Consider the following 12,577-nt stretch of genomic DNA (forward strand, 5'->3'; position numbering starts at 1 on the left):
TGGCAAACAAGGATGTCAGCAGAGAGTTGTATGAGGCCAATATCAGTATGAAGGTGACAAGTTTTTGTGGCGTTATCACGAATGCCACTTACCAGTGGAGTGCCCTCTGACATATGGTATTTAGGGTTCTTAAGAGTAGTAGAAAAAGATGTGGGAGTTTCCCAAATGGGTGAAACTTTCCATTTCTTTCATTCCACTAATTCCTCACACAAACATGTCCAACTTAAAAGCATGATAGTTTAATGACTCTCTTAGCCAAAACACCATGAAAGGTGGCTTTCCACCCTTCTTCCACTGCCACAATGCCCCAAAAAGTAAAGAAAAGGCTCGAGCTCCTGCTGTGTTGACCCAGCTGGTGCTCCAGTTGCATTGAGACACCTTGCACATCATTCCTCATCAGATGCAATGACTCCTTTCTGGCCAGGGCGGAGGAAGTTTGTGCTTGGGATGTCGTGAGTCCTGGTACATGGGAGGTGCTGCAGACTGCCCGCTTGCAAATGTTGAATTTTATTTGTCACTTAGAGATATCTGCAGTTCCTGGAGACCGCCCACCACCCTGGAAGATGTGCTGTGGTTGTGCTGGCGGGCCTGTGGCACAGAACACCATGTTCTGCTTCATCCTGAGCTGTGATTACACAGTCCACTCCACAGAAAGGGGATTAGTGTGGATAATAAGTATCTTGCCCCAGCCTAAAGCCGCACTGTGCTAATCCTGACAAATTAAGCAATTCACAGTGACTGTCAGAGTGTCTAAATCACAGGGCCTCCTTCAGCTGTCTCTAAGAAACGAGCAATAAATTCCTCCTGAAAGCCAGCCAACACAAAACCCCTCTGCAGATTCACTCCTCAGGCAGAGCACTGAAGCCAGAGCTAAAGGGGGAAGGGAGTCCTCAGGCTGTGAGTCACACATCCCCTTCTGCCCAGTAACAAACTCATTTGTACATCCCCACTGGGGCTTTATTAAGGGATTAAAAAAAATTCTGCAGCATGAGAGTGCTGCCCTTGTGGTTGTAGTTGTAACGGAGTGCGTACTTTTCAGAAAGCAATGCAGCAGCTCTGCTGTACAAACTGTCATAGAGTTTTTAACCCTGACTGAAAAATAATTGTTTTCTTAGAAGCTGGCCTTTATCTAGGGGTTTAGCAGTGTTTCTGATTCCTTTAAGTTTAACGAGGAGTGATGATGGGGAGCAAGTTAACTGTGAGGCTAAGCACTTTCTAGAATACTTCTGTTTATTCTACATAGGTGCATTTAGTCCTAAATAGGTATAGTTAGGGGTTTATATTAAAAGATATTTGAACAAAGATGGTTTTGAGTGGTAGGACTGCTCAGTTTACGCTACATACAGATACTTCATTAGCTCCAGGCATTCTCTGCAGCTGCTTGTGAGTCTTAATAGCATTCAGGGTAAGTGTTTCTTTTTTTTTTTTTTTTGGTACAATATTTGCACTTGACAATTAGGAAATTTAGATGGCAGTTTTATAGAAACTGTAAATACATATTTGCAACAATATGTATTTACTTGGGTAGGATCTCAGAAGATTTTCCAAGACACAGCTGTGCTTTTGAATGCCTTGGAGCTTACCACGTCTCAAAAATCATTGCGATTCCCTGAAGTTCCTTGTGAATTAGTTACTTGGTTTTAAACCCATTAGAACTTGCCTGTAAAAGCAAGTAATATAAAACATGTGTTCAGCATGTCACTTCTAAATGTCCAAAACCAGTATTTTTAGAAACTGATTTCCTGAAGAAGAGGTAATCAAATGTTCTTGTCCACATTCAAGTAAGGTATTTGTTTAACTTGAATGTTTCAAACTCTTTTTTTGAAAGAGTTTTTGTTTACTTTGAGCTGCAGAACTGAATGTTTTTTCTTTCTATTATCCCCTTACCCCCCTTTTTTTAAACCCCAGAAGTTTCCAGCCGTTGGACCAATCCTGAGGTTTCAGATAGCCTGTATTGTTCAGAAAGTTGAAATGACTGGAGATGAAATTTAGGTAGTAAAAAAGCTTTGAAGAGGAAGAAATGGGAAGTGGTCAGGTGGGAAGGTAGGGCAGAGTAGAAGCTGGAACAAGGAGTGCAGGAAGGGAACGGTTTGCCCTGTTACCCCATGGGACGTGGCGTTTCCTTTCAGAGCTGCTCTGCCTTTCATTGCTTGTGGGATTTTCAAAGGACTGTTCATAATGGGATATGGCAGGTGATGGTGCAGGAACTAATGGAGTAATGAGAAGGACTTTACTTCTAGAAAAGCCAGAGCTCTGCTTACTATTTTTATTAATGCCTGTGATGGCTTGAAGGGAGGAAATCCACTTCTCTTGTTGGGATGTGTGGATCCTTGAGCTCTTGACCTTACAACTCAAGAAGTCCTTCCTTTTATGTGACAGTGGCATGCATTGTTTTCCTTTGACTTCCTTTGCTGGCTACAAATATCCTTTCCGTGTACTTCACAGAAATAAATATATTACCCTTGTTGTGTGTTGGGCATGCTTTGAATAATTGCTTCCCCTTTTCCAATAAAGCCTGAATATGGAGGCGAGAGGTGTTTTGACCTAGCAGTCATCACAGTATAGCATGAAGGTGGCTCCTCTGGAGAAAGCTGTGTGGACAGCTTTGCAGCCTCTGTCTCACCAGCCTAGTTGTTCTGCCAGCAGTGAAATCCTCCCCAGAACAAAATTTTAAGGCTCTTCTGGCTCTTGGTCAGCCAAAATAGCCCTTGTTTGGCTAAATTTTTTTGGAGAAAACATATTTTCAAACTGTCTCTGGTGGAAGCTAAAGGATGAGGAGGGAAGGGGCAAGAGGAGAAGTGTGTGCCTGCTCCACCAACCTTCTTACCTGCTTAGTGTTCCTCTTCCCAGTGTGTTTTCTGCTTGTGCTTGTGAGTCACGCTGGATGGCAGAGGGCATTTCTCATGCAGGTGGTGACACAGAGGAGAAGAATTTTTATGTGTTTGCCGGTATCTTGACATGTCTGGCAGGGTGTGACTTGCAGAGGATTAGCACCCAGCTCTCTTAGGAAAGCAGAATTTGAGGAAATCTCTCAAATACTGGGAAGCCCCAAACCATGGTTTGTTTTTAAGCATCCAGATCAGCTCACAGGTAGACGATGGTCTGGGGTATCTCAACATCAGACTCCAGATTGCTTCCTCACAAAGTTACTCATTAATTTGTCCTGAATTCTCCATTCTTCGCCTTAGTTCATGCTCGCTGGTGGTCGCTCAAGGACAGCAGCTGACAGGCTCTCTGGGTGCTGTCTCCTCCCCTCTGTAGCTGTTGGTATTTCTCTGCATGTTTGCACGCTGCAGTCATGCTGCTGCCTCACTGCCCCCTGAATCATTCTTGCTAAATTGACTTATATTTAGCACTGTTGTTCTGTTCTCTGAATCCATCCTGTCAGCTGCATGACAAATTGCTGTTCCCTGAATGCTGTCCAGTTTGTAAATACAAATTACCACAACTTAGGGACTGTGGCAAACGTTTCTGTTTTGAAGTGCGCTCGTTGAATTGCCCGACGGACTTTTCTGCCGCGTACCTGCCCGACAGCCCTGTGGCAGGACAGATGAAAGGTGTGCTGGCATTTTCTGATCTTTCTAAAACCATTTACAAATAGTTTTACAGAATGATTTATGGGCTGGCTGGCTGAAAACTAGTCCCAAGGGGGTGCTTCTGGTGGCTGGAAGTTTTGCCCTCCGGGGAGGCTGCAGGTTCCCGCGCAGTCCGTGGAGTACCCTGGGAAATCCTCCCCTGCCATGTGCAGTGGCTTCCTTTGGAGTGGTTTCTGGATGGGTACCAGGCTCCCCCACAGCACAGCTGTGCTTTGAGAGCCCTGTCAGCAGCAGCCGCTTCAGTAGAGGTCTGAGGATCGTAAGATACTGGCACCAAATCCTCCTGATAAAAAATTTTAAATACTTATTTTTAAAAGAAGCTTCCAGCCTCTTACTTCATGGGGAGGGCCATGCCAGTGTCTGCCCCGAACACCCTCATTTTGAAATGGTTTGTCTTTGTAAATTAACATCTTTTCTAAGACGACCACAAAACTTAAGACAAATGTTTCAATTGTTTTTGGGAGAAGTTCTCTCTTTGCAAGGAAGGTGTTTGAATTGTACGTGACTCTGGAAGATACGGTATCCCTCACACTATTCTTTGGCACAGGCTGTTTACTGAAAATGTGTAGGAAGGACTACTTACAGTGCCTTTTGTTTTTAATGTTAGGCTCAACTGTGTAGTTGGAGTGGGTTAAGGAAACTTCAGTTCCCAGAAAAACAAGATCAGCAGCTAACCTGTCCGTTGTCTGGACATTGAATCTTTTCGTTTATTGAATCTGGATTTTTTTTTTACTAAGCATCAAGGAAGCATCAGGAAATACTGCTGAGATGCAGTAGTAATTTTCCTGCCTAGTCATGATTTTGGCTAATCCTTCTTGTCTTCTTTCAGGCTTCCAAGATACCACAGAACTGTTGCCCACTTCTTGTATTTGTGAATCCAAAAAGTGGTGGTCTAAAAGGTCGGGATCTGCTGTACAGTTTTAGAAAGCTGCTAAACCCACATCAGGTCTTTGAACTTACCAATGGTGGCCCACTGCCTGGGTAAGTCGTCATATTTTTAATTTTTTTTAATTTATGTTGTTTTGTTATTTTTTGAAAGGATGGATCAGATTCACTTGTTACAAAGATCTAAATTGCTTCTGTTCTGTGCCTGAAGACCAGAGCAGTGGATCACTCCTCCTGTCTGTTTCTCACTGTGAAAACAGATTTAAACTTTGAGATTCTCTAAAGAAAAGAGAATAGAGTAGTTTCTGATGTATATGCTTGTGTCAAGTAATGGAGTCCAGTCCTGGGAAAGTCATATGCACTTTACAATAACACAGATGTATTATTAAAAATAAAAAGATTTTATAATCGAATGGGCACGGAAAGAGACATGTCACATTGCCCAGCGAGGGCTCGTTTTTGCTTTTATTTCCTCTGATAGTTCATGGGAACTAACAGGAAAGTATAATAACATTTTCTATCTTGACTCTTGAAACTTGGCCACAATTGCAGAATTAACAAGGGCCTGCCTGATCCCAGCTGCAACATTTCTAAATACAAGGAACAGAACCTAGGTGCTTGTAGGGAGGCAGGGACCAATTACTTGATTTAATCAACACCACTTTGTTACCAGCTTCATAAAACTGAAAGTGATGGTTGTAGCCTACTCAGAGTAGCCTCATTCCTTCAGCACTGCTTTAACAAAGAACTGTCATGACAAGCTGTTCAAAACAAAAGCTTTTATGGGAGAAACACAGCTTATGCCGGAGGCAAGAAAAACAAGCTGCACAAACTAAGATTTTTTTCAGAACTGTATAATTCTGTTGTCTTTCTAATGCAGTTCAAGCTGCAACTTCAGTAATTCACTCATTTTGTTTTGCCCATGGAATCCTTCTGTAGCTCTATGGCAAAATGCTTCCACTTGTTCATTTCTTCTTGTGCAATGGGAAATAAAAATTCCTTTGCAGGATATTTCAGTATGTAGGATGAAAAGCCACAAAAGGTAAGACCGACCAGGAAAATAGTACTATGAAGAAGAAAATGTACTATGAGTCCTATGACTAAGTAAAAAAAAATAATCCACCACTAATCAACAACTACAGTTTAGAGAGTTACAGATGTTCACATTGAAATTATGAATAGTTAGTTCTCTGTGAATAGTTAGATCTCTGTGTCTTTGGTGGAAAAGGAAGTGATTAACAGTTTAATTCTATCTGTGAAGAATCTTAGAAGAATGTGGTTTTCACTCTTTTTAAACAGTTTTATCTAAAAGTTCCTATTTTTCCATTCACTTTGTTGAAGTTGATGTGGAAACTGATGGTAAAGATGGGGGGGAAATCCAGTATTAATGTGTTATCTTAAATAGCATATTAAGAGGCTTTGCTTTTCCTGTACTACGTTTTAACATTTCTTTTCCCTTTTGCTTTGTTCCTCAACGGAGGTTTCACACCTTCTCTGAAGTCCCCTCCTTCCGAGTGCTGGTGTGCGGAGGAGACGGCACTGTTGGCTGGGTCCTTGGTGCACTGGAGGAGATCAGGCACAAGCTGGTGTGCTCAGAGCCCTCAGTTGCCATCTTGCCTTTAGGAACAGGTGAGAATCACAGCGAACACGATTCTTCTGAGGGCAGAAGTCCTCCAGAAGGTTTATCCTTATTTATCCATCTGACAAATAGCTCAGTTTTGCAGTCGAGATGCCATGATTCAGTTCTGGCCAGTGTTGGAGAGCAAATGCAATATCAGCTTTTCAAGGAAACGTCAGTTAAGCTTTCTGAAGGAAAAATGAGCAGCAGGGGTGTTGATATGGGTGTGTCTGAGTGGGCAGGAGTTGGTGAGGGTAAAATATTCTCCCCCTGACAACCACAGGTGCATCAGCCCTTGCTGTAAAGCAGTGAACTCAGTGGCTCCCTGACTTCTCAACTCCATAACAGGTTTTTCTATCACTTTTTGTGAAAACTTTTCAGCTGAGACAGCATATCTGTATGTGATACTGAGCACATGTGCAACCACAACAATGCTTAGATATTTTTTCTGCTTGTTAACTTTTCAGTCCAATCTAACTAGTTCCGTGACTTGTTTGGAGCACCTTGATGCGATTTGATTTGTAGAACAGGGCTGATGCACCTTTTGATGCTTTTAGGTAACTTATGAAATGCAGTCATATTTTGGGGTTCTTCATTGTTGCCCAGGTAATGACTTAGGGAGGGTTTTGCGCTGGGGAGCTGGCTACAGTGGAGAGGACCCCTACTCGATTTTGGTTTCTGTGGATGAGGCAGACGACGTTCTTATGGATCGCTGGACTATCCTTTTGGATGCAGAAGAGCCAGCTGAAGGCGCAGAGAATGGCGTTGCAGAACCTGAGCCTCCAAAGGTGAGCTGAGCACCATTTGGGTTTAGTTCTTAGGAACTGTTGTTCTAGCAAAAATCACAAAGATGATAAATATTAACATAGTTTAATCTTTTATTGCTCACCTATCTTTGAGCTTGGGCCTTACTGAGCTATTCCTTAGCGAACACAGCCTACATCTGGATATAGTGCTTCAGCTTTGGTAGGACTGGTTGGCTGCAGAACACACTTCATAGCTGTTTGGCAAAAAGTGTCTGATAAGACGATTAATGAAAAAATTTAAGTGACAATGGCATACCTGTTTGCTTCAGTTGGAAAGAAATTTATTTCTCAAATAAGAAAAGCTTTTTGAAGGAACACCAAACACTTTCCAGAACACTAGTGAAACCGGAGTGTCGGCCAAAAAACAACCCCCCTCCAAAAAAAAAGTACTCTCATCTTTGCTTTAACAGTTTAAAAAATGACTATGAGTTGCCAGCATATACAGGAAGTAAATCCTTCTGGCATCTTATGTGTCTATATACAGGCATACGTATATACAGACACGCAATATACATGATTGCATGTCTGTATATGTGGCATCTGTTTTATTTTGACATCTGTTTTATTTTTTTGGAGTGAAAGTCCCTGTCCCTTGGTTCGTTTTACTTGTTTCTGTTTAGAATAAAAAATGTTGGTTGTAGATGGTGACTTCAGAGCTTTCCATGAAGCTGAAAGCTCTGTTCTGTTTTTACCTTCAGACAAAACAAAGAAATTGGACAAGGGAGTGGCAAAAAGAAAGTAGGAAATTGTAATAAGATAGCAACTGTCTAAGATTTTAGTCCATTTGCTGGAAAACCCTAGGCATTATGTGTCAGTTGAAGGATTTAAGTCGCTCAGGTTCCAGCTATTTTTCACTTGGTGGAGACAGGGGTTGATTTGCCCTAAGTGCCTAATCTGCTTTTTAAAGGTGAAGGGTGGGAGAATCAAGGACTAGGATAGAAGAGCTATGGAATGAACTGGCATGCAAAGGAAGAATTAATTGCAGAAATGGTTGAAATCTTTAGAAACTTGAGATTGGCATATAGGGAGCTAATTAAAATGCAGCTGAATAGGTGAAGTCAAGTTCTTCATTCATCTGGCATAAGCTGGTCACCTTCCAAAGTAAGGAAGAGCGTCTTCCCAATGATGTCATGATAAATCCATGGCTGATGCCAAAAATAATAGTGGCATTAGTGTTCAGCAACTTGTGTAGTTATTGCATAGAATCGCTTTGAGAAATTGGGTTGGTTTTATTTCTGCATTTGTTTTTATTTCTGCCTTATTATGCTTGTTACTTGCAATTAAGATTAAATTTTGAAGTTTCTGATACTTTGGAAGTAGTGACTACAGATGTCAGCAATTGTCTGTACAGCTTTATTTTTAGTGCAGTGTTTCTGGAAAATGTTTTCCAGAATCTGTCAAGATGCAAGTGACTTGGAAGGATCATCTGCAAAGCTTGCTTTTGTTGAAAAACTTTGGAACCTCTTCATTTATAAACGTAAGGAGAAAATAATACAATTTTTTTTGTCAGATTGTACAGATGAACAATTACTGTGGTCTTGGCATTGATGCAGAGTTGAGCTTGGACTTTCATCATGCTAGAGAAGAAGAACCAGGGAAATTTAATAGCAGGTAATCCTGGGGAAACGAGGGGTGAAGGGCAAACTCTGTGGTATTGCATAACTTCCAACTTACACTATGGCTGATAATCTTGAAATGCTACAGGTATCCACAAACAATATTGCTTGAGGCAGAGCTGGCACCGGGAGGAATTAAGTTAGCCAGGAACTCATAGACACAGAATTCAGGGGGTTCGTTTGTGGGGTTTTTTTTCCTCAGGGGTTTTTTTCAGTTTGGGTTTTTTTTTCCCTTTTACCAAGAGAGTGAGTTTTTTCCAAAAACCACAGCAGTTTTTGGAAGCCTTGTCATTATTATTCAGTATACATATTTGCCAGTAACTGCCATGTTGAGTTCAGTTAAATTTTGAGGTAGTGGAAATATCCCTTATTCAAAGCCTTTAGCAGGAGGGAGGGCAGTGGTGCTACATGAGCAATAAACACACTGTTCAGAACTTCTTTGTACCTTTCCCACCCTTGCTTAGTGCTGTGGTAGCACCTGTGTGCTGGTAATAAGGATAAAAAAAATGTCTGTATCTCAAGTGAGACTGTGTGATTAAAAAGGTGTGGAGACACCTTCCTCCTTTCTGGTATGCAGATCAATCAATAATAGTACTTTTTCTTCTCCCGTAATCACTGAGACTGATGAGAAAAAGAAATCACATTTCACAGTTAAGCAGTAATTCCTTGTAGAAACTGGTTTTGTCTGCTTTCCGTTATGTTTGTGAGTAAATGTCTTCTAAATTGTCTCTCGGTTTCCAGAGAAAGTTACAGCCAGTTACAACTATGCAGTACTCAAATCCTAACTATTAAAAATATTCTCTGATGCGTTATGAGTGTAATGATGTGTAATCCCACCTGTCTTGCAGCGTTCTGTCCATCATTACAGGCATTGCTCATGTTTTTTTCTTAAAAATGGAATATTGTTTGTGGTACATAAATTACTATTAGGCACTGGTTTGCGTTTTCAATCCACTGGATAAAAACGTCAGAGGTAGTTGTTGTGGTTTAGCCCCAGTCGGTAACTAAGCACCACCCAGCCGCTCGCTCACCCTCCCCCCCTGTGGGATGGGGGAGAGAATTGGAAGAGCAAAAGTAAGAAAACTTGTGGGTTGAGATAAAGACAGTTTAATAATTGGAACAACAACAACAACAAAAAAGTAATGAGAAGGAAAACAAGAGAGCGAGAGAGGAACAAAACCCAAGGGGGAAAAAAACAGCGATACAACCGCTCACCACCCGCCGACTGAGCCCAGCCCGTCCCTGAGCAGTGACCGCTACCCCCCGGCCAACCGCCCCGTTTCTATACCGAGTATGATGCCATATGGTATGGAATAGCCCTTTGGCCAGTTTGGATCAACTGTCCTGGCTGTGCCCCCTCCCAATTTCTTGTGTGCCCGGCAGAGCATGGGAAGCTGAAAAGTCGTTGACCAGTGTCAGCACCACTTAGCAACGGCCAAAACATCAGCGTTTTATCAACATTATTCTCATACTAAAATCCAAAACACAGCACTATACCAGCTACTAGGAAGAAAATTCCCTCTATCCCAGCTGAAACCAGGACAGCAGTAAAATCGGGCAATAAGTTTGTGTATAGCAGTGCCTGTTCTAGTGTATAAAACTATTCTAGATTTACTTGTGCAATTAACATAATGTAACAGTTACGTTCATTCTTCCTTTAAAGTATACTACTCTGACTTTGCAAAGCTGCAGCACTTTAGAAGATGTGTCCTTTTCTTATTGCCACTGTATTGAAGGGTTATACTTTGGCTTTTATTGTCCTGTGTGCTTTTCATCCCTTGAATCTTTATTTCAGTCAGTTCACAGTGTGCAGCAGTGCAGTGGGCGATGATTTGCTACCATTCTTGCAGACCTTTTACATGTGTATTTGGACACCGTGCAAGCAGGGTGTCTTGAAGGGCATGTGGAAGAGAAGAGATGATTTTTTTTTTCTTTTGTAAATCCGAAGGGCTGTGTATTTCTGATTCAAGATCTGGAAAAGAAACATGAAATAATGAATTGATACTCAGGCACGGTTTTGCAGGAGACAAACAGCTCATGCAGGCTAACAGTACTGACACGTGATTGTTGCCTTTCACTGCCTGTGATGGTGATTGTTAAAATTGCTGACTTTACCCTTTCCCAGGATATGCAAATGCATGCTCTCGCCAGCAAGATTAGCATTTTTTAAAATTATTTTCAGTAAATTAACTAAGAAGGTGGCTACTTAGTGCCAGATGCAACAGCTGCTGGCATGTGAACTGGCTGCTCTTGAGTGCAGAACAGGAAGTTTCAGGTTGTGGCAACAGAAATTGCAGGTAGTCCTTGGGAGAAAAATGGGCTTGAGTGCTCTTCTGAATCAAGACCTTAAGCTGGTAAATGTCCTGAAAGCTGTGTGCTCTCTGGCCTCACGCTGTAGAGTCTCTTTACACACTTGGGACTGCTTACCTTTGGCTAGCAGCTCACAGTGCAGTGGTGTCTTCCCTGCAGGAAATTTAGTGCTGAACTTGCATTGCAGGGCAGTAGAAATAGTGTATGCTGTGGTAGTCATGGTTTTTTATGTTGTTGAGTGCCAAGCTATGTGATGTTTTTTCACAGTTTTTTCACATCCTTTTTTCACAGCTTAAGGATCAGGGCATCTGTCTTTGTTCTGCCATTCCCATGGGATACTGGAGCAGTCTTTAGGGTTGCCTATTACAGAAGACAGCACATCTTGTTTGTGCCATTCAAAATTGGCAGGAGACTGCTGTGGCAGGCAGTCTCCTGGATGTAAGGTTAGGCAGAGAGAATATTCTGCATGATTTAATGCAAGTTTAGAATTGTTTTACAAAGATAAGGAACTGTTCTCTCTCTTGGTGGGGGGAAGGTTTGAAAGTATTGGTTGTTTGATTTGTCGGTTGTGGGGATTAAAATTTTACAACAGCTATTGTCTAACTCTTTTTTTTTTTTTTCCATCTTAGGACCTCTGTATGTGAACCTGGTAAAGTTCTGTCCCAGTCAGTAAGATCACCCTAATAAAAGCACCCAAACAGCTGCTAGTTATCGGTCAGAGCTCTTAGCGTTTGCAGTGGTGGTTCCCACCCAGTGGTAGGCTTGTTGAATTGCAGGACTAAGTAAAAGGCAGTCATTTTGTTTTGCTTGGTAGCTTTCCATGCTGTGTGCTGCAGTTCTGAGAGGTTTGTTTCTGAGAGATGTTGCCTAGCTGTTTATTAGTGCTCATGGGGAAACTGCAGTTCACTTAAAAAGGTCTGGCACACAGATTTCTTATCCATCACCTTTAAAAAAGAGTTCCCCAAACCTACCTTTCTGGGTGTGCAGCAGTTGGCAAGAGCTCTGAGAATTCTGGCTTTCCACATTCTCACTTCATTTCTTCATGACTCTTGAGGACTTGGTTCTTAATTTTGTTTTCATGAAAGCTTGGAAAGCAGTTACTGATGGTCTTGCTTCCTCTGGCCACCAGAGGTGCTTGCTGCTTGGGCAACAACCACAGAGATAATTAAACTAACAGTGTAAGTTGGTGCTGTGGTGTCTCCCTGAGTCTATGGAGACTTGTTCATGGGACTTTTTAAGAGCAAAGGCTGTTTTTCAATTCACTCTATGAAGGATAAAAACAGGATTGCAATACTTAAAAAACACTCATTTACTTTTGTGACCCATGAAACTGGTCCTGTATAGGATCACCTTTTAACTTGATTCTGAGATGTTCAATTAGCTAAACTGAAGAATTAGTCCAACCTTCTGAATGTCCCTCAGGAAGGGTGTATGTAGCTTTATGGGTGTAGCCAGTGGGGCATCAGGTAGTATGAATGTTGGCTATACTTGTAGTGCATCTTTTGTAGAAAAACAAACCAAAGGGTGATTCCTCAGCTGTGTAGGTCAAATCCCCAGACCCACCTGAGCAGTAGGATGTTACTTTCATATCTGTACTCTAGCAAGCCTTCCAAATAGTTCTGGGATGACATAATGATGCAAGTGTTGCAGCCGAGCTGATGCAAAGACTCACTGGCTCCATGGGGATGGATGAGTTGCATGTCCTCCTCTCTCATCCCCATCAGTGTCATTTACAGCAATGTGGGT

At 41.9% G+C, this 12,577-nt stretch overlaps 1 protein-coding gene across 1 annotated transcript in view; it reads left to right on the top strand.

Annotated features, from left to right (window-relative positions):
* Nucleotides 1–12,577, top strand: part of DGKQ (diacylglycerol kinase theta) — a 103,809-nt gene that overhangs the window by 76,629 nt on the left and 14,603 nt on the right. Inside the window, exons 16-19 of the mRNA XM_075526761.1 lie at nt 4,426–4,577; nt 5,962–6,110; nt 6,706–6,887; nt 8,416–8,516. Of these exons, the coding sequence (XP_075382876.1) occupies nt 4,426–4,577; nt 5,962–6,110; nt 6,706–6,887; nt 8,416–8,516 (584 nt within the window). The remainder of the gene's footprint in view (nt 1–4,425; nt 4,578–5,961; nt 6,111–6,705; nt 6,888–8,415; nt 8,517–12,577) is intronic.

The sequence above is a fragment of the Mycteria americana genome, chromosome Z (genome assembly GCF_035582795.1).
Source record: "Mycteria americana isolate JAX WOST 10 ecotype Jacksonville Zoo and Gardens chromosome Z, USCA_MyAme_1.0, whole genome shotgun sequence".
Taxonomy (NCBI): domain Eukaryota; kingdom Metazoa; phylum Chordata; class Aves; order Ciconiiformes; family Ciconiidae; genus Mycteria; species Mycteria americana.